The sequence below is a fragment of the Carettochelys insculpta genome, chromosome 4 (assembly GCF_033958435.1).
Source record: "Carettochelys insculpta isolate YL-2023 chromosome 4, ASM3395843v1, whole genome shotgun sequence".
Classification (NCBI taxonomy): Eukaryota; Metazoa; Chordata; order Testudines; family Carettochelyidae; genus Carettochelys; species Carettochelys insculpta.
The window spans coordinates 125,129,084-125,149,858 of NC_134140.1; the positions used below are offsets into that span (position 1 = coordinate 125,129,084).

The 20,775-nt window shown below is 43.2% G+C and overlaps 1 protein-coding gene across 3 annotated transcripts in view; it reads left to right on the plus strand.

The window, feature by feature from the left end:
• The window catches only part of RASGEF1B (RasGEF domain family member 1B), a 321,568-nt gene extending 306,155 nt beyond the window's left edge, over positions 1 to 15,413 (plus strand). For all 3 annotated transcript variants that reach the window (XM_074993742.1, XM_074993744.1, XM_074993743.1), the window contains 10 exons: positions 679 to 891; positions 1,013 to 1,087; positions 3,024 to 3,119; positions 3,713 to 3,815; positions 5,128 to 5,207; positions 6,387 to 6,482; positions 10,574 to 10,669; positions 11,631 to 11,754; positions 12,722 to 12,794; positions 14,073 to 15,413. In XM_074993742.1, coding sequence (XP_074849843.1) covers positions 679 to 891; positions 1,013 to 1,087; positions 3,024 to 3,119; positions 3,713 to 3,815; positions 5,128 to 5,207; positions 6,387 to 6,482; positions 10,574 to 10,669; positions 11,631 to 11,754; positions 12,722 to 12,794; positions 14,073 to 14,097 — 981 coding nt within the window. In that variant the 3' untranslated portion in view covers positions 14,098 to 15,413. The remainder of the gene's footprint in view (positions 1 to 678; positions 892 to 1,012; positions 1,088 to 3,023; positions 3,120 to 3,712; positions 3,816 to 5,127; positions 5,208 to 6,386; positions 6,483 to 10,573; positions 10,670 to 11,630; positions 11,755 to 12,721; positions 12,795 to 14,072) is intronic.
• The last annotated feature ends 5,362 nt before the right edge of the window (positions 15,414 to 20,775 follow it).

Below are 20,775 nucleotides of genomic sequence, written 5' to 3' on the forward strand. Positions count from 1 at the left end.
ATTTGAGCACTTCAGATTTTCAACACTTGAGCATTTCATTAATGGTTTCAGGATTGTGTCTTTGAATATAGAAAAGTAACTTCCTAATGGCTCTGCAAGAGCCTACCTACAGGCCGAAAGCCTTGCTTGAACTGAGGCTGATGGTGAAAACTCCTCTTGACAATAGAAAAAGCAGGCCTGGGGAGATGAAGGGAGGAAATAGGCCTAATTCTCTTCTGTGCTTTGTTTTCACACAGTTGTAATTTCATGGGATTAGTCTTGATTTACACCAGTGAAAATAGAATTAGGCCCATAGAATCATAGAACGGCAGCACTTTAAAATCACAGATTAGATTTTCCCCCCCTTGCTGACTTAAACAGTGGGAGATAATCTTTTACCAGACGGACAGTGTTTCATTTTACACTGTAGGTCAAAGGTGCCTTCCCATTCTGTTGTGACTTGCTCTGATGATGACGCCACTGAATCCCTAAAGCAATCAGTCCTTAAACTAAATGTTCTCAAGAACTCTGCGTTAAGTAGTGTACTGCTGTGGCAAGGGTTGCTATAATGATACATTTGGTTCTGAGAGTTTCTAAGTTGATAATTGTTCTCCATCAGAATACAGGTGTCTTAGTGTCATCATGAATTAAGTAGCCTTTCATATATAGTCTGAAAATATCCTTTGCTTGTCTTGGCAGATGTACCGCAAGAATGTACAGCAAATCATCCAGAGCCTGATCCGAAAACTTGCCTCTCTTAGCCAGTACGAAGAAGTACTTGCAAAAATCAACGCATCATCCACAGATCGCCTGACAGTCTTGAAGACCAAACCTCAGTCCATACAGAGGGACATAATCACTGTCTGTAATGACCCTTACATGTTAGCACAGCAGCTGACTCACATAGAGCTGGTAAGTTGTGGCCAGATCATTAATATATGTATTTTCCAGCCACAATTCTATTCTTCCCACTTTTGAAATACAAATCAGCTATGGAAATGATAGCTTGTTTAATTTTTTTTTTTAAATGTAGGAGAGGCTCAATTACATTGGACCAGAAGAATTCGTCCAGGCGTTTGTACAGAAGGATCCTTTGGACAATAACAAGGTGAATGGAAGGGAACAAGAGTAGTTGGGAAACCAGAATGGTAACCTATACGGACCTAGAACCATTGTATAGGTTGAATCTTTCTGGTCTGGCAACATCTGTGTTCTGGCATGACTTTAGTTGGACGAATACACATGTATTATGAGTGCGGTCAAGTTTCCTGTGGTCCCATAAAGTTTATTTCCAGCCCCCAGTCCTAGCTCTAGGTGTTCTGTGCTGTTATTTAGCTCTGACTGACCCCTAAGTGTCTTCTAAGAGCCAAGTAAGCAGTGGAAATGTTGGTAATGGTGCTACACAATATTGGATCAGCAAATTCTCTAGTACGGTACCAGTCAGGTTCTGAGGATGCTGGACTAGAGAGGTTCAACCTGTAGAAGATCAGTAGAATACCCTGACCTACAGATATTAATGCTGATACCTATGCTTGATAGTTGAACTCTCAAAATATCCCCTTTCTGGCTTTATTTTATTGTGTGACTCTTTGTCCACTTAAAAGACAAATGCAGGTCAACATTCTGTCTGTGTTCAGACAAACTCCTCCCCTTTACTTAAATTGATTTCAGTGGTGTTTTGCTGATTTTTGCACTATCTGAGTATCTAGCCCGGGGAATGGTTTCTCCTGTCTTGACTATCCATTCTGTGTTCTGTAGTGAAGATGTGATGCATTTCAACCTTGCCATCACTCACTTTCCCCATCCATTACTCTGCTTCTGTCCTTTTAGGAAGTAGAGCTGTTTGAAAGAAACTCAGGAGGGTCAATTTCAGTCCTCTTTGCAGGTTCAGTACAGGATGAACTTAAGAGAATTCTGAGTTATAGAATGAAAAGCAAGGACAAATGTCCTGTTACCTCTTTTGCTTGTGTTCTGGAGGTGCTTATGGTCTACATCAGGGTTTCTCACCCTTTTTTTATAAAATTATCCCCCTCCCTTTTTTTTCCTTTTTTGAAAAAGTAAATATCTACAATTTTCAGACCCACATTTTTTTTCTTCCATTGCAACACATTTGTTTAAACAAGCTAATTGTAACTGGTTAGTTGGAAGAAATTTTCTATAGGCAATAAACTTTTCATCGTATTTATGATTGTGCAAAAAAGGATAAATAAATTATATCAACATAAAATAGGTCAATTTTTTATTCATTATAATAAGTTGAGAAACACTGAATTAATGTACCCTCTGGAAGAGCTCTGTGTACCCCCATGGGTACACATACCCATGGTTGAGAACCACTGGATTTTTCACGAGCCCAACTCATGTAATTTATACTGCAATCACTTGTGCTCCATAAATGTGGCAAACAGAATAGAATAGCTTTCATCCAGCTGAGAGTCTCAAATGCTTCTCTGTAGAGAATGAAAATCTCTTCACTCACTGCTGCTCAGGCATCTGGGATGAGTTGTGGGAACTGTCCCAGTGCACTACATAATAGCACAGAACAGGAAGAGAAGTATACAACTGTAACTGAGGTTACAGGGAGAATTTTTAGAAGGCAGAATGTGATCGGCTAGCTAGGCCTTGAATTGACATTCCAAGTGGAGTGGTCAGGAGTGAGTTTTGTCTCTCATCCAAAAACCAGCACCATAGTTTCCCCTGACATTATTATTTGTTGTTGCTTTAGTACTGACTCACGCCTTGGGTCAGCAAAGCATGTAAGTATGTTCTTAAGTGTTATTATTCAGAAAAACACATGGGAAATAAGCAGGTGGTTGATATTGAGTTCCTGTGTATGTGCTTTTCTGAATCAAGGGCTCAGAGAAATGCCATCTGCTGAGTCACTGACCCACTTTCCTGCAATTTGCTGAGTTTTCTGTGGTGATTTACCCTACATAACTTATGATATCTGACTGGATGAAAAAGCTCAGGGTGGCCAGATTGCAGGTTAGGAATCTCTCTTCTCTCAGAATATACTAATGAGTTTGTGTGTTCCCTTTCTCCAGAGCTGCTATGCTGACCGAAAAAAGACTCGTAACCTGGAAGCCTACGTAGAATGGTTTAACAGACTCAGCTACTTAGTTGCTACAGAAATCTGCATGGTGAGCAAATCCCTTTCCTTGGCACACAACAAATTTCAATTTTTCTGGTTTTGAAACTATGAAGCATTGTTAGCTCCATTACTGTCTCTTTGGCTTTCTTCCAGTCTCCTCTACTTCCACCAGCATGTTGCCCTTTCTGTCTACCAGAGCCTCTACCCTAACCTTTTTCTGTCTTCTTCAGTTACCTTCTTCCACAAATCTTTCATAATAATTCCCCAGGCACCCACTGTCCTCAGCCTTAACGCATTTGGTTTGTGTCTCTCCTAACTTTTTCTTTTCGACTAAGGAATGCCATTTGCTTTACTCGTAGGACACAAAGTAAAGTTGCCACATCTACAGAAGAGATTAACAATCTCATCCAGTGTTCCCATTCATTTTTTTCCACCTGTGTGCAGAATAAATTTTATGTGCACTGAGGCACGTGCAAATGTGCACCACTAGGAGAAACACAAACCTAACTTTGAGCTTTCTGCCAATCAGCTGGGCAGCAATGGACTCTCCCCCAAACACACAACGTACAGGGAATACTGATTTCACCGCTTTTGGGAGTCCAGGGGAGGTCTCCCTTACATTGTACTTTTTGTCTCTTGCAGCCTGTGAAGAAGAAGCACAGAGCAAGAATGATAGAATATTTCATTGACGTGGCTAGGGAGTGTTTTAACATCGGCAACTTTAACTCCTTAATGGCGATTATTTGTGAGTATACAGTGTGGGGATTTAGAGTGAAGCTTTTCCTTGGCTTTAATCTAAAGGCTAAAAATATTCATTTTGATGCTTAAATATGGAAGCCTGTTCCCTGGCTGTAGTACCTAGGAGGGTGGGAAGGGAAGGAAACGCTGCGGAGAGGAAATGAATGCCTTTTAATATTGTACATTTATAAAAGAGTATTGTAGTTCGAGCTACAGCAGCCTTCAGTTATGTCATTAGAAAGAGAAGCTTAGAGAGAGAACTCAGTCTTTGAGTCCTTAACTCACATTTTTGATGCATACTTCAAAAAAGTTAATACTCGCCAAACCCATTCCCAGGAGAGGCTTCTTGGGAGGCTCCTGATATACCCGATTGATGGTATTACTTGGAGGGAAAAAGGTAATGCTTGAGGTTTTAGAGTACTGGGGTTGAAGCTACTCCTATATGAAGTATCTGTCAAAATTCCTGGTGGCTGCAAGAGTAGTTGGGCAACGGGCCTGAGACAGCCTCATCGTAGATAATAGCCAAAGGCATTGCATTGAGAAGGAGAGTAAAGGTGACCCTTCAGTTAGCCTCACTGCAGCTACATAGGGGTGATGAGATACAGCATGGGCAGCCCCCTGTCCTAAATTTCCAGCTTGGAGGTATGTCTGTTCTGCATGACATAGCTGATGTTGCTTGGCTTGGCGATTGCATTGTATGTAATAGAAACCCTTCGACTTGTATTCAGATAATTTACTGAACATACTTTAACAAGATTAATATGTTGCTCTCTATTTTTATGCTGTAACTTTTCAGATCTTATCACCCACTTTTTTTAAAGTTACTAATAGTCCCACTTACAACAGCTACATTAATAAATAAATCCAGATGCAGAGCTTTATCCTTTAGGTGGTGGTTGGTAGCATTAGCTGGTCTTTTGTTAATCCGCAGGCAGCAAGGCTTTGAGCAAGCTGCCAGAGAAGGAGGGGCTGGACTGAGCTCCCACCTTGTGTGCTGATGAAAACAGGCTTGCGTGCCACTCTTAGCATCCATGCTGGGGGTTGCTCACCCCTGTCCTAAAGTATCATAATGGATACTTTTAATTAATATCCTGTACTTATTACTTTTGGTTAATATCCTGTCCTTATCAGACATGGTTTGTTTGTGTTTACTGTAATTAGATGATATAGTAGATACAGCCATTTCTAGGTATTTTTACTATGAAAATCTTTCTTTTGTTAGTAGCTCTTTCACAGTAGAATTATTTTGCATCTTAGCTACTTTATGTTCGGCTGATTTTGTTGTATTAAATTGTCAAATTGTCTTTTTCTGATTAAAGCTGGTATGAACATGAGTCCAGTCTCCCGGCTAAAGAAGACCTGGGCTAAAGTCAAGACAGCCAAATTTGACATTCTTGAGGTATGTTTAACTGATACAGTGTCACATTGCTGTCAATAGACTGTTCTGGAATGGGAGTTTTAATGGGTCCTGTCCAACTTGATGTTGCATGAAATTTTACAAGGGCGTACCCATTGTGGAAACTCTGTCTTAGTCTTTCAACTGACTTCCAGCCTCTAATAATCCCTGCTGGTCCCTTTTTGCATTTGCAAGAGCCAGCAGCTCAATATATGTTTTACTGAAAAACCTACTTACCCACTGGAACGAGTTAAAATGTTTTCAACTGGAACTTGAAATTTTGGATAGCTCTTCTTGAAGTTTAGGAGGTGTGCAGTTGAGTTATGGCTGTGGTGGAAGAGTAAATCCATAGAGAAAAATTCTGCTTTCAAATCTGCACAGTGGAATTTAACCCTTATGGGTGTGTTTACATTAGAATTGGGGTTTTTTATATGTTTGAAATTAATTGACTGCTTATGAACTCAAGAGAGTTTAACACATTTGTAGAAGGTAAGGTGGACATTCTAGGGTACAAATTTGTCATATGTGGTTTTACGGATGTGTTAACTACCTTGAATTAATTGGCAGTCCATATGAGATTTTTCAAACAATTCATATTATAGAAAGGGTGACTCTCAGTACAGGTGCGCAACTTCTTTTAAATGTCATAGGCATGATTTCTGAGTGAGTTTTCTGTAAAAGTGACTTTCTATATGTTAGGATCTAATAGAGCAGTAGATTGTTTTGTTTGTTTGAGCTGTACAGGTTGAACCTCTGTAGACTGGCAGCTTTGGGAACTGACCAATGCTGAACGAGAGAATTTGCCAGATCACAGGAGGTCAATATTGTCTAACACATTACCAACACTTCCACTGCTTACTGGGCCCTTAGAAGACATTTAGGGGTAAATTACAGCTAAACAACAGCACACAACACTGAGAGGCAGGACTGGTGGCTGTAAACAAACTTTATGGCACCATGGGAAACTTGGCACACCTATAGGTGGTCATCCAGCTAATTGAAGTCCTGCCAGAGTACAGTTGTTGCTAGATTAGAGAGTTTGAACCTGTACCTTAAAGATGACATTTGTGGTGCAGTTCAGTAGACTTCCTGCTAAAACTAGCCTCTATAGTGAAAAGTACTGCACATGTATTAACACTAAATCTCTGAAGCTCATTATTTTATATTTCTTCTCACCTATAGCATCAGATGGACCCTTCTAGCAATTTTTACAATTATCGAACCGCTCTGCGGGGAGCAGCTCAGAGGTCCTTGACGGCTCATAGCAACAGAGAGAAGGTAGCGTATGAATTACATGGACAGTGATGAAATGTGCTTGTTAAGCTATGTGGTGAGCTGTTCTCACACGATTCAAATTCTGAGGCACTAACCACAGTCAGCTTCCTTTAAAATATGTGCCACCATTGAGTCTCTGTCCACACGTGAGGCTTGTCTGGAGAATCATTGAGAGCAACATTTGATCCTCTGGTATGGGAAAGAAATGGGAAATCTTAGGTGGCTAGAGGACTCATGATAAAGATCCTTTCAATGTATGATTTCAGCTGGAAGCCCATTCCAGGTTTGTATTGACTGAAAGGGGTTACTGTCTTCATGTCCAGAGAAGATAAAGGTCTAGAGAACATGAGCTATGAGAGGAGACTGAAAGAACTGGGCTTGTTTAGTTTAGAAAAGAGAACACCGAGAGGGGACGTGATAGCGGTTTACAAGTACCTAAAAGAGCATTACAAGGAAGAGGCAGAAAAAATGTTCTCCTTGGCCTCTGAGGATAGGATGAAAAGCAACGGGCTTACACTGAAGCAAGGGCGGTTTAGGTTGGACATTAGGAGAAACTTCCTCACTGTCAGGGTGGTTAAACACTGGAATAAACTGCCTCGGGAGATTATGGAATCGCCATCATTGGAGATATTTAAGAGCAAGTCAGATAGACTATGAGGAAGAAATGTTTTAGCTTTTAGAGGCAGAAGGCTCTCCAGGAATGCCTTCCTCCCAGAGGGAATGTTATTTGCATGCAGGATATACAACGGGAGAGTCAGATTCATGTTAATATAAGTCTTGAATAGGTAGAAACAGAGTAGAAGGGTTAATGAGTGCCCCATGAGGACTGACTGGTAGACATGGGAAGAATAATATAGTAGTCTAGTGGATGCACAACAGCCTCTACTCTTACCCTTTTAAAACATGGCTTATTTAATATGTTTAAAACTGATTACAAATTCCATGAAGAAAAGGATTCCTAAACCTTCCAACACTGAAGCTTGAATACCATCTAAATGTCTGCCTTGCCCATCTCTGTTTTACCTATAGTGGCAGACACAACTATGCATGTTACACTGCTGCTGTTTTTTTAAACTCCTCTTCACTCTGCTTGACAAAAGGATCAATTTCCGAGAGATTCTTTGCAGCAAAAATAACTAAAAAGAACAGGATCAGAGTGCAAACAATCTGCTGGACTGAGGCTTTTTGGATGAAAGCCGCTGCAAGGAAAAGCTCAGTACACCATTCACAGACTCTCTTGGCTTAAAGACGTATTAGCAGGGACCAAACTGTCCATCTTAGTAGCACTGCGACTGTATTCTTTGGGCTTTAGTAAAAACATCCCCTCCCCCACTCCCCACAAAAAATACAGCCTGTTTCAGATCACATCGGATTTTATTCTTAAGTAGCTCCATAAATAGTCTAATTTACCTCTAAGGGATTACTGTTACTGCTCCGGATCTTCTGACATAACCCATGTGGATGGACCAATGGACATGTGCCATATTCTATGGCACTTATTTTGCATGGTCAGATTTTGTGCGTGTGGGTCAGCCTGCTGAACCAGAGTCACCAGTAGCATAATAAAATCTGAACGGCTTAATCTTACTACTAAGTATATAGATGAACGAGAATGGGGAGAAATCACCCCCAGTATGTTACGTATCATTCCGTTTTAATTTCGTATTGCTTTGAAATGAGGATCTGGGCAGGAGGGTTGGGAACTGTGTAAAGATTACCCTGTTCCCGTGTTTGAGTCTGCTGAGGGTAAACCACAAACACTGATGTCCTACACCATAGATGTGCTGGAGATGTCAAGAGTAGTATTCTAGCTGTCTTCTCTGTACGGCCTTTACCAGTTCAGCTCTAAAGGTGCTATTCATTAATGTGAATAGTCTAAAATAACAGATGAGTTAGGCCAAAAATACTTCTCGAAACACAAGAGTAGCTATGCTGTTATCTAGAAGTGGAGGCAAAGAATGATACCTCTTCCTAATGAGCCAGTATTTTGAGACATGACCAGGACTTGGACATACATTAATACAGCACCTTTGTTGCATCCCTTAAATTCCTCTTGGAAAGGAGCCAAACAGCTCACATCCATGGAGGGGCAAGTTACTAAATAATTCATCAACTTCTATAATATTGGCGCTGCATGTCAGGATTAATAAACCCCATCTTTATGCTTACAGAATAAATTTAACGATAAAAAAGGATACTTCATATGCATTCTGCTCGCTCACAAGTTTTGCACTTTTGAGAGCTGAGAACCTGTTTGAATACAAATCACGGTGTGAGATCTTAAGGTGTAAAATCCTGTGTATGTTGTGGGGAAGAAACAGTTTCAGGAATCCAGAGAGTTTGTTTCTGTGTATTGTAACAGGGTCAGGTCAGGCAGGCAGGCAGGCCCGGTTAGGAAGTGGGGAAACACACTGGCAGCTTGAGCTAGGGAAGCAGCTAGGACAGCAACACAGGTGAAAGCACTGCCATCAGCTATTGGGAACCAGCTGATCAGACTGCTGGTGTGCTGGTAAGGGTTTAAAAACCCTCCCAGTGAAGCAAGCAGGGGGAGGGGAGGTAAAGGAGATTGGAGAGCAGTTATGAAGGAGGTAAGGAGATGACCAGGGGGTGCTGGTAAAGAAAGCTGGGGAGGGAAGAGTGCCTAGGCTCCCCTCCCCCACCCCACAGCAAGGCTGACAGCCCTGGCTGTGACTAGGGGAGGGAAAGAGGCTGGCCGGCCAGCCTGAACAGCAGAGGTAGGGCAGCCTAAGCCCTGCACCAAAGGGAGAGGCATAAGACTGGAGAAGGACAAGAGGGCCCTTTGTTGCCATATTTTTATTTATTTTTTTTTGTAGACCTGAGTGAAATTTGGGAAGTCTAAATTTTCCAACATTCGTTTTTATCCCACATTGGGACCAAATAGTTCACAATTTGTTTAGCAGAAACGATTCACGAGAGCTGCAGTCCCTTGACAAACCTATGTCTCCTTTGATGTATCCAGTCTTGTGACTCCCATGCTGTGTCGTGGAAATCTTGGTCATAAGGAAATCTGTTCTGTATTATGGGAGATTTAGCCTTTCGTGGCGCCCAATCCATAGCAATGAAACTGAGCCGCATAGCAGAATATGAATTATTTCAGACCTGAACATTATGGGTCAGTTTTACCAAGTGTTCCGATTTGGATCAAACTGACTCAAAACCAAGTAAGTCTATTCAGTTTTCCCAAGAAAATTTGCGTTTGGTTTGTGGTTTTTTTTTTTTGTTTGTTGTTTTTTTTTTGCAGGAACTGCATTTTCTGTCAGGAAATCCTTCTGATAGATTTCTGACTAGCACTGTTTTTATTAACTGTTGACTGAAACGGAGTCATATGTTCCTATCTGGGTTGGCAAGAGGAGCCTTTATAAAAGGATGGAAATATAGGACTGGAAAGGGCTGTTATGTGACAAGCCCAAATATATCTTGATTTATTGCTGCAAATTAAAACCATTATTACTTGCTCGTGCTTGAAAGGACATTGAAGGGCATAGAGCAGAGTCTACAGGAAAAATTGTTCCTCTTCAGTTACAGAAATTATCTCCATGTTGAAGCATTACCAACAGCCCTTTGGGTTATTGCTGTTGATACTTTTTGCAGCTCTCCACAGCATCCTGACTTGAGCATTAACGTTCAGCACCTGGTTATAATTCACAGACAAGTGGGTACCTCTGAATGTATATTCTGGAGTCAGCAAGCACCTGTGAGGAAAGGTCAAACTAGTGAGGGCCATTACAATAGAAATGGAGTAAATTAGGCAGACAGCTGTCACTCCTGAGGTAGCGAATATACGTTTTGACCTCCGCTGACAAGAATGGCCATGAAAATACACAGATTTGTGCTCTCAGAAATTGCAATTAAAGGATTTTGAGAGACAAGGAGGGATGGGAGGAGTTGGGGACAAAGAAGAGGTAGAAGCGAGCTGAAACTAAAAAGACTAGACTGAGTGCAGCGATAACTATCTTTACTTCAAGATGTAAGGAAGAGCTGAAGACTTTGCAGTTTTTATAAAGTGATTTGATTTTCCAATCATGCAATACTATTCGGTGTCAGTGATTGGTGAAATCTTGTTCTTTCTTTAGATCGTGATACCTTTCTTCAGCCTCTTAATCAAAGACATTTACTTTCTCAACGAGGGCTGTGCCAATCGCCTTCCAAATGGCCATGTCAATTTTGAAGTGAGTAGAACTTTTATTTAGACTTTGATGTTACTTAATTCCCTGAAAAGAAAACATAGCCCATTTCTTGATTCTGGTTTTACTGGGGATAAAATTAGACCCACAGTTAGTATATTGACCGGTTATTACTAGAGATAGTCAAAAAACTTGGTGGAATGCTTTTCTATTTAAAAAAATGTCAAAACCAAAACACTTTTGCAGAACTGCATCAGTGTTGCCAATTTTTAGGTGGAGATGGTGGGAAAGTCACAATTATCTGTTTTGATAGTTTCAGTTCATTTATCTAAGGTGAAGTATTAATTTTCTGTGTTTTTAATATATTAGAAGTCAGAAGTTTGTTTTGCAGGAAATACTGATGTATCAGCATTTCTTCCAAATTGGAACTAACTTTTTGCAACCTCAGAATTTCCTATGGAATGAAAATTCTAGTCCCTGGCTATCTTTAGTTGTTACAATCTATTGCTTACTGGGGTGTTTTATTAGCTACATGGTACAAGTCAGCCTTTTGTGGTTTTTTGCTTTTTTAAATTCTCGGTGTGGTATGCAAGTGTATACATTATAGTGTGTGGTTGTTTTTTTTTTTTGTATTAATGCTCTGCATGAATACTTCCTACTTGTAGGAAAACCAGACTTTGAATTTGGGAACATTAAAATGTTGAGTGTGAGTCAAAAATGTCAAACTGAAACATCCAGCCCATCCAAATTGGCTTTACCTAACACTTTTCATTCTGCAAAAAATGTTGATATGTGTTTTGTCTCAGTTGGACACACAGAATAAATATTTGAATTTGCCAAGGCATCAGAAATTTACATTTTCCACCTGTAGTGTGACTGCTTGAAAGTCTGTCTGGAAGTTAGCCTACTGCAACGCCAGATTAGGTTTTCAAGGTTTAATCCAGCAGATTACAGAAAATTCATAGGTTTTTTTGTTTTTTGTTTTGTTTTTGTTTTCCCCACTTAGAAATTTTGGGAGTTAGCAAAACAAGTGAGTGAGTTTATGACATGGAAGCAAGTGGAGTGCCCATTTGAGAGGGACCGGAAGATCCTGCAGTACTTACTCACTGTCCCTGTCTTCAGTGAAGATGGTAAGGAATACACTGTGCTCTGCTTTTCATATGATTGTGTGCCAGATACCGTTCAGTCTCTTCCTGTGTTAAATGATAGTTTGAAGGTACAGCTAAGGCTATGCCTATGCTACCCTGGAAGAGCCACCCCATCGGGTGGTGGCTCTTCCAGGGTTCAGTTTCATACCTCTAGAATGAATGCATGAAATTGACGTCTCAGGAGTCGCAATCGACCACTGTACTTCTCGCGAGGAGTAAGGGAGGTCGATGGGAGAAACTCCTGTCAGTCTTCCCCAGTATGGACAGCCAAGTTAGCCAAGTGCAGAAATGTTGATTTTTAGCTATTCCATTGCCATAGCTAGAATTGCCTATCTGTGGTCAACTTGCTTTGCCTCGTGTAGACATAGCCTTAGTCTTGGATCACATTACACTTAGATTTGCGTAAATCTATAGGTTACAATGGTCCCAATGGGAATAAGAGTGACCTGTGGAAGAGGTTTGTTCCCTAAAAAGTAGCTTTGTCCCCTTTCCCTAGTTAAAAAAAGAAAACCAAAAAAAGCATGTACAAAAGAACAAATGAGAATTGTGAAGAATTACGTAATCCAAAGTGTATGTATTTGCTTTGCCTTTAAAGATGCTTTGACCTAAGGGAATCTGCTATAAAATCAATTAGGACTTTGTCTTTTTGTTCACAAAGCAATGCTGCTCTGAGCTCAGGACTTTTACACGTGTTCATTTCTGCCCTCCTGCATCTTCAGATTCCTCAGCTCTTCTTTTCCCCCCAAGGATAGTCTTTGTTCTCATGCACTTCTTGGTAGTATTGACTGAATATAACTGAGTGACTGTGCACCTGGTAATGGAACTGTGAGATTTATAATCTAATGGATTGGTAATATAAAGGAGATTGTATTTTCCTGCAAGGCTCTTTTTAAAAACATTTCCTAAAGTGCCAGTATCACTACAATGTTTTTCTTCCCTCTGATTGCAGCACTTTACTTGGCTTCCTATGAGAGTGAAGGCCCTGAGAATCACGTTGAAAAGGACAGGTGGAAGGCTCTAAGGTTTGTGTCAAAGGTTATTGGCATCCATAAATCAACAGAATGAGATGTTAATTCTAGCATCAGCCAGTTAAAAAAGCAAGTGATATGCTATATGCTTCAACAGATGGGACACAGTATCCACTTAAAACCATTGCACAGCATCTGGATTTTCTTGGTGAATTAGTACAGCCACTTCTTATTTATCTTGTCCCAGAGGGACTGGGAATGCAACTTAATTTTAAATTCCAATATCCTGCCCAACTCAGTTTAGAAAAACCTCTCTGACATTTTAGAAAGCCTTTTTCTTCAATACCGAGAGCTCAGGTGTTCCAAATGGGATGCCTGAGTTACCGGTGCCATTTGGAATCTGGGCACTGAGATATATAGAGAGACTTCTAGGGTAATTCCATTTGAAAATGGGTGACCTTAACTTTGCTGTCCATGTAGGAAGCAGAACTTGGGACATGTATTATACATGTCTACTCCTTTGTTGCTGATGGAACATTCCTTTTCCTATGTCCTTTCCCTTGCCTATCTTTATTTGTGGAGATACTGGCTAGACAGGGTGGTAGGAGTTTGGCAGCTGTTTTAAACTTGTCAGTAACCTTATAATGGTTGAGTCCGGTCCACCCTTAAGCATAAGCCCCTTGGTTGGCTCAATAACTCATAGCTCATGTTCATTCCTCTGGTAGTAGAAGCCAGAGGGAAAAGCTCACAAAGCCCTACCCACAATTCTTTCCATCAGGGAAGGCACCAAGGGCCCCATTTTCTACAGTAGACCCCCTGGCAGTACCTGCTTTCCTTGCTGGAGGCCCCACAAGGCCATCCTTGGTGTCATACATTTTCTGGTCTTGCCCACTCTTCAGTGGATGTACTAAAAGTTTTTCTGCAGCTTTGAGTTCTTTATGGCTGTGTTTCCAATGGAAGTGCACGGTTGCTGTTCCTTTGGCTTCTGTCACAGAATCATAGACTCCTAGGACTGGAAGAGACCTCAGGAGGCCATCGAGTCCAGCCCCCTGTCCAAAGCAGGGCAGGGACTTCTTTCTCCTCACAGTTCAGTGTGACTGGTGCCAGCCTATTGGTGAGGGAAAGTGCTTCCTCAGCAAACAGATAGCTAGAGATGCACACACCCAGTGTGATTATACACTGAGACAAAGCAACAGAGCGTGCGTGTGGGCTTGGAAACCTGCCAGAACGCAGGCAAGGGGCGCGGAAAGCTCAGGTCAGCGTAATGGGAGTCAGATCTGACAATGGTGTGTCGTTCTAATGAGTGCTGCTGTTTATTTCCCTGCTCTTTAGGTCAACACTTTTAGGCAGAGTTTAACATGAGACACGCCTGCTGCTCCTGCTACTGCTGTGTGAGGTTGGCTAGGCAGAACCCCTCTGGGTTTATTTTTGTCTGTGTGCTGAATGGCCTGGAACTGTGGAGCCGGTTCGAGACATCCTGTCAGCCCTGGCAAAACAAGAACAAACACGCAGCGTCTCAGATGGGCCAGAGCAGGTTACATCACAGCTCGCTTGGCTATTGGAGGACAGGGATGAAAGAACCTTTTGAAGATCTCAGTCAGATCCCTTGTATGAATCATTTCATAACACCTGGATGGGATTTGTCTCTGTTTTGTTGGCGCTTGCTGCTGCTAAGACTTCCATTGTTTGGTACTGGGTTATAGGGCTTGCTGTTTCTCCAGCTCAATCCCAAATCTGATTTGGAAGAGCTTCCACTGAAGATAGCCAGGAACTCGGCAGGAATCAGCATTGCCAAGGAGGGATAGGGCGGGAATTAAAAACAAAGTAGCTGCTGTGGGGTGGGGGGGTGGGTCTCCCCCGCCCCATTGGAATGATTTTTTTGTTTTGTTTTGTGTTTTTTTGTTTCATGAAGTTTTTTGAGTTGGCTGCTGGTTGGCAAACTCATCATTCTAAGTTATATTGAAACAAAGTAATAATAAATTCAGTGCTGTGTTAAGAAGTTCAGGCACTAGAAAAATATAGTAACTATGTAGCTGCGACTATCTTACATCTCCTAGTAAGGTGGTTTTGGTTTTTTTTTCTTGGAAATATTCACCACCTTTTTTTCTAGACATTCTTATGTTTTTTACAGTAGCCTTTTGTTACTCTAAATTTCCATACTTAATTACTACTTCCTCTGTTAAGTTGATCAATCTGACTGCTTTTGTTTTCTTATATTTGTCTTGTGAAACAACTGCACAGGCTGCGTTACAAATAATATGAACATCTGTTATTTAAGTAATTTTTACAGTGTTTTTTTGGTAATGACTGGAATATGTAATCCACTTTGTCTGAAATTGTAAGATGCCAAGAGCAAAATAAGAAGTCTCTTGGACTACAGCTGTGAACAAAAATCTCCTTTTGTGTTTGCTTCCTGGATTATCATTGTTATGACTGTGAAATAGCTCACTTTGTTACACAGCTAACGTCTCTGTTGTAGCTCCAAGTACTTAGCCACCGTATTTATCCTAGGAAGAATCCTGGGGAATAGAGAGAAACTGTAGTTTTAGTTTGCTGTGGATGGGAAGTGACATGCTAAACAAAGGGACATGTTTGTAAACACCATGCCACTATTTAAAAAAGAAATGAAACAAATAAAACCGTGTATTTATGTTGCGCTGCATCTCTCTAGCATTTCAGTTGTGTCTTCAATTTGTTCCTGCTAAGATACCAGTCTAGGCCCTGGGATAACATTGGAACACATGCTTCAGTCCATAGTTGTCGAGGCAAGCAACGAAATTTGCGGGTAAGGATAAGCAGATGTATGAGCACCTTTTCTGGATTGGGAAGTTGTCCTGAACTGCCAGCTGCTGAATGGTACAAGGTGATTGATTACGTTTCAGTGGGATCAGGAAAATGCCAGGAGTTTGGGTGTTGAAGGGAGGGCTTTGTGACAGAGGGTTGGTGGCCAGTAGGAGGGAGATAGACATTGTGATCTGCAGACAGCCAACAGAGAGGAGATGGTCCCATCGCACCTGGAAGCCAGTATCCTGCACTGCACAGCTGTACCATCCTGTCCTGCCCCCAGCCATGGTGTCTCCTGTAGAACCCCAGACAGCTGCTGTTAGCAGGGCTGACAGTGGTACCTGTGTGGGGCATTGGGACCACACTCCCCTCTATTGGCCACAATGACTCATGGGAGTAGAACCCTGCAGATCCCACTGTCTATCTGCAGGCTATTGGCATCTGTGGGTAGCATTTCTAGCCACACAGGGCTTTAAATGCTGGCTCTTTCCTCTGACTCACTCTTATTTTCCCTGTTTATTCATTCCTGCCAGCATGGTGGCCTCTGCTGAAACTAACGAACCTAGCTTCCAGCCATTATCAGCTGGCGTCTTGTCAGGACTTCTCGAGACCCTTGACATGTCCAAAGGATCTTATCTCCAATGGGAGAATATTGAACTTGTGTAGTTTTTCCTTTTATCAGTGATCATAGCTTGAAGGAAGAAAGCTTCTCTGGTGAAACACTTGCTGCCTGCAGACATTCATTCTTTTGATTTCAGGCAAAGGCAAAAGGAGGGATGAAGGGCTAACTTAACTGTGAAAGTAATTTACATGCTCCCCTTATGCAGTGTGTCACACAGCTAGACTGCCAGGCTGGCTTTGACATGCACTAATTCACATCATTGAGATGAAGCCTTTGTCAGTGAAAAGAAATATCATTTAGCAACATCAGCCTGAAACCTGGGCTTTGTGTTATGTGCAGTGTTCAGTGGCACTGGAATGGTTTTCCGAGTTGGGGTGCTGAGCTGCACTCCTCTCCCTTTACTCCTACTTCCTGCACCAATGGTTGTGGTCCTCTTGAGGAGAGACAGCTGCTATTAACCAGGAGGCTGGACTTCATGTCCTGGTGGCGTGGCAGCAGGAGGTGCAACCGCATGGGTCGTCCATGTGAAAGTAGACTCAAATTCCACTGTTTCAGGCGACCTGGCGGCTGCTTATTGTAGCTGTTAATGATCTTTAGTTTTTGATGGTAGATATGCAAGTCTTATCGACTTCCCTTCTCTTCCTGTGCAGCTCTGGTGTTGCCATGTGAAAGGTGAAGGGCGCCATTGATGAATCGGGAGGGCGGGGGGTGAATGTCACTCTTAAAATGGTAATAGGAGAAGGTAGCTGAAGAACGGGCTCTAAATCTAGCTTGGGTTTTGTGAACACAACTATAGCTTTCCCTGGAGTTGTGCTCCTTGTACTCCAGCTGAATTTTGCCCACGGGCATTTGAACTTTACCAAATCCAATATAATTGGATTGACTGGGAGGCAGGGAGAGCTCTGACGTACAAATTAGCTCTCCTAACTCTTAGTTCCTCTGGATTCAGTTGTTTTAAGTCCACTAATCACTGAAAACCCTGTCAGCAAAAAAGGTGCAGAGGTCCAGTGCTGAAAGGGGGTGACAGCACAACACACCTGCCAGTGAATCGCCAGCTTTGGTCTCCATTCTGCAGCAGTGCCAGTGGGGCAAGACAATTACGAGGGCCTTTAGGATTCATAGACAGCAGCTTCTCCAAAAGAGAACCTGTCATTTGGCTAATGGAGCACTCAGGGACCAATAATCCAGCTAAGTCCTTTGCTTTGGAGACAGACTGGGCGGCGACATGAATGTAGACATCACCTGTTGTGTGTGTAACTGAGCAGCATGTTTTATAGTTGTCGTCTGTGATCAAGCCAGCAAGAGAAAATACACGTTTGATCAGCAGGTGTGATAATCCCATGCACCCCAAGCCAGATCAAACTAGTCTGGGGACTTTGCATTGAGCCGGTTAGACTTTGCCCCTTTGGTTCCTCCTAATAGCCTCTGCCTGGTTATGGAGGGAAAGTCTTCTCATGCAGGAGAGCCTTGCAGTGGGGCCTGAAGACAGACAGACTCTGATTTAGGTTGCTGTCAAAGAGCTCATTCCAGACCCAGGCCTCAATGACTGGGGGCTGCTTCCCTTTACAGCCCTGATCCTTTAAACTGACTAATACAATTTTACCTCCCGCTGTGGATCTCACCTGCTCCTCTGGTTTTGATGATATGAAGCTCAATTCAGTTCTCATTTAAAAATCACTGACTTTGCTTCTAACTGAGGGCAGCAGCAAATCTCCTTTTTATTAACACTATTAAAACAGTAAGTATTTTCAAGGCTGTTCACCATTCAACCAGGTGCTTAAGCACCCCTGTATCTTCAAGCACAGGTGTGGGCACAGTGAGGTCAGTACTCCGGCAGCCTTTCATATAAAGGAAAGACAGCCCACTGGGCTTCCCTGAAATGCCTGAGGCACTTAGGAAGCTGGAGGACCAGCACTACGATCCTGCATCAAGCCTCCTAGGGCACTGTGCTGAGGGGACAGGTGTAGCCGCCCAAGTGTGCGATCCATAGAGGTCAGCTGGTGAAGCTGGAGTTGGCCTTACGGAGCCATTGGGAGATACTGAGGGCAGGGGTGAGTGCTAACCCTGCCTTCCCTCAGAGAGAGGCAATTGGAGTCGGGTAGTTTAGCTGGAGAAGGGGATTTAATTTAGATCATGGTTTCCCAAAGTAGGGGGTGTGAAGAAATTCCATGGGGGGTATGAGACAACTCAGCCCTCAACATCATTCCTCCACCCGAAAAAAGAGCCGGCCTTTGCTTCCAGGTCTCAGCCCCTGCCATTTTAGGTGGGTGACCCGTCACAGCCGCTATAAAAAGCGAGCAGCCGGCAAAGACCCATGTGGAGCTGGCTGCCTCCTGTGAAGGTGAGTGAGTGTGGGTTGCGGGGGAGGAGGATGGGGTTAGATGGGGGCTGGAGGTGCCTGGCTTGAGTGAGAGGGTTGGGGTAAGAGCAAGGGCTGGTGGTGTCTGGCTTTGTGGGATGGGAGGGGCTCAGGCGGGTGGCTCACGGGGCTTGGGCTGGCCCCAGCAGTGTGAGGCTCAGGCGGCTTGGGCTGGCGGGTGGGCAGGTGGCTCGTCCTAGCAGCATGGGGCTCAGGTGGGTGGTGGGCGAGTGGCTGGGCCCTGACTGCTGCTGAGTGGGCGGCTGTCCCCAGCGGGATGGGGCATGGGTGGGCGGCTCTGGCAGCGCAGGTCTCAGATGGGTGGGTGGCTGGCACAGGCAGCTCGGGTGGCTGACATGGGGCTCAGCAGCTGGCCGGCTGGAGCTGCACCAGACACCCGCAAGGGACCACGAAAAGCTATTTGTGCTTATCTTTAATTTTAAATAACATTTTTATATCAAGTTTTTGTATTTATTTTAAATTACAAATTGAATTTTTTGTTAAATGGGGGTTGGATGATGGTAAAGAAGAGGTGTGGGGGCGTGAGGGTTTCTTAAAAATCCAAAGGGGGCATGAAGCCAAAAAGTTTGGGAATCGCTGATTTAGACCTTTAATAACCAGTGCTTGGAACACTTCCCTGGCAAGCCAGGTTCAAATCCCCCCTCTCTGCCAGAGGTGGGGAAAGGAAGGGTCTCCTGTCACTCAGGTGTCTGCTTTCAAGGCTGAATTATGCCATGTTGGGAGGAGGGACGCCCTCATTGCCTGTTGAAGCTGTTCTTTGGACAAGCAGTCTCCAGCTGCCAGAAATTGGTCTCTGCCTCAGCCTTCCAGATAAGTCATACGGGGTGGAGGCAAAATGTCTGTGGAGGCAAAATGCCAATTTCTCCAGGTTTGTGCCTGGCTGGATACCCAGAGGGAGCAGGGCATGCAGGCTCCCAGAGGCACAGGCCTGTAGGGAATCTTTAGTTTGAAAACTAAGGTGTTAAGTAAGCTAGGATGCAACAGGAGTTTTGTGGATCACAACCAAAAGCCAAGACTTGGCAGCTCAGCACTTCTGTGGGTTTGGACTATAAAGCATGGACATGCACCATGAAGTCACTGGTTATTTACCAGTGACTTCAGTGTATGTGAGATGGAGCACTTAATGAAATTATTTCCCTCACAAAAGACTATTCACTGTAGAGGCCAGAGGGCTTCATATAAGTGGTCCCCTGACTCCCATTCACCTTTCATGGGATATTTCAACATGGAATACAGCTGAAATGCTTAAGTAAACCAAGAATGACACCTGAGAGCTTTTACCTACATACCTAGAGCTATGAGGGGAGACTGAAAGAACTGGTCTTGTTTAGGGTTTAGAAAAGAGAAGATTTAGAGGGGACATGACCGTGTTTTCCAAGTACCTCAAAGAGGGTTACTAGGAAGAGGGAGAAACAGTGTTTTCCTTGGCCTCTGAGGATAAGACGAGGAGCAATGGGCTTAAACTGAAGCAAGGGAGGTTTAGATTAGACATTAGGAAAAACTTCCTAACTTCCTAGCTGTCAGGGTGGTTAAACACTGGAATAAGTTACCTAGGGAGGTGGTGGAAGCTCCATCGCCGGAGATATTTAAGAGCAGGTTAGATACCTATTGGGGATGATCTAGGTGGTGGTTGTTCCTGCCAAGAGGGCAAGGGACTGGACTCGATGACCTCTCAGGTCCCTTCCAGTTCTATGATTCTAGAGTCTGTTCACACCTGCCCAGCTTGTACCAATTCTTTCAGCAGGCCTGAGAGGGAGGAAAGAGTGCCCTCTTCGCTATCTTCTGTTACTGCATAGCCAGAGGCATGTGACACATCCATCCAGAAGCAAAACAGCTATACAGCTGCTGTGTCCTGACACAGCTGTGGAAAGGAAGTAGCGCCTACCGTGCATATTGGCTTGAATGGGAGCAGGGTTTGGTTAGGCTGAATGCAACTGAAAAGCCCATGCAATTCCTAGGGCAAAGCCAGGTGAAAATAGTGCTCCCTGGAAAGCATTGGTGAAGGCCAACCCCGTGTATTTGGCTTTTATCAAAATGGTTGGCCACAGCTCATTTTCAACTACTGTTTGTCTATGGTGGTGCTGGCTATGCTACTTACCAAACACTCTACTACTGGTGTTTTTGATGTGAGATTCCCCAGCTCTTTGTCTGAATGGGAAGGAACTGAGCCAGAACTGGGTGAATCAGCTGGGAAAGGCTGTTCAAAGAAACACACCTGGCCTCAGCCAGACAGGTAGGCCCACTCCATG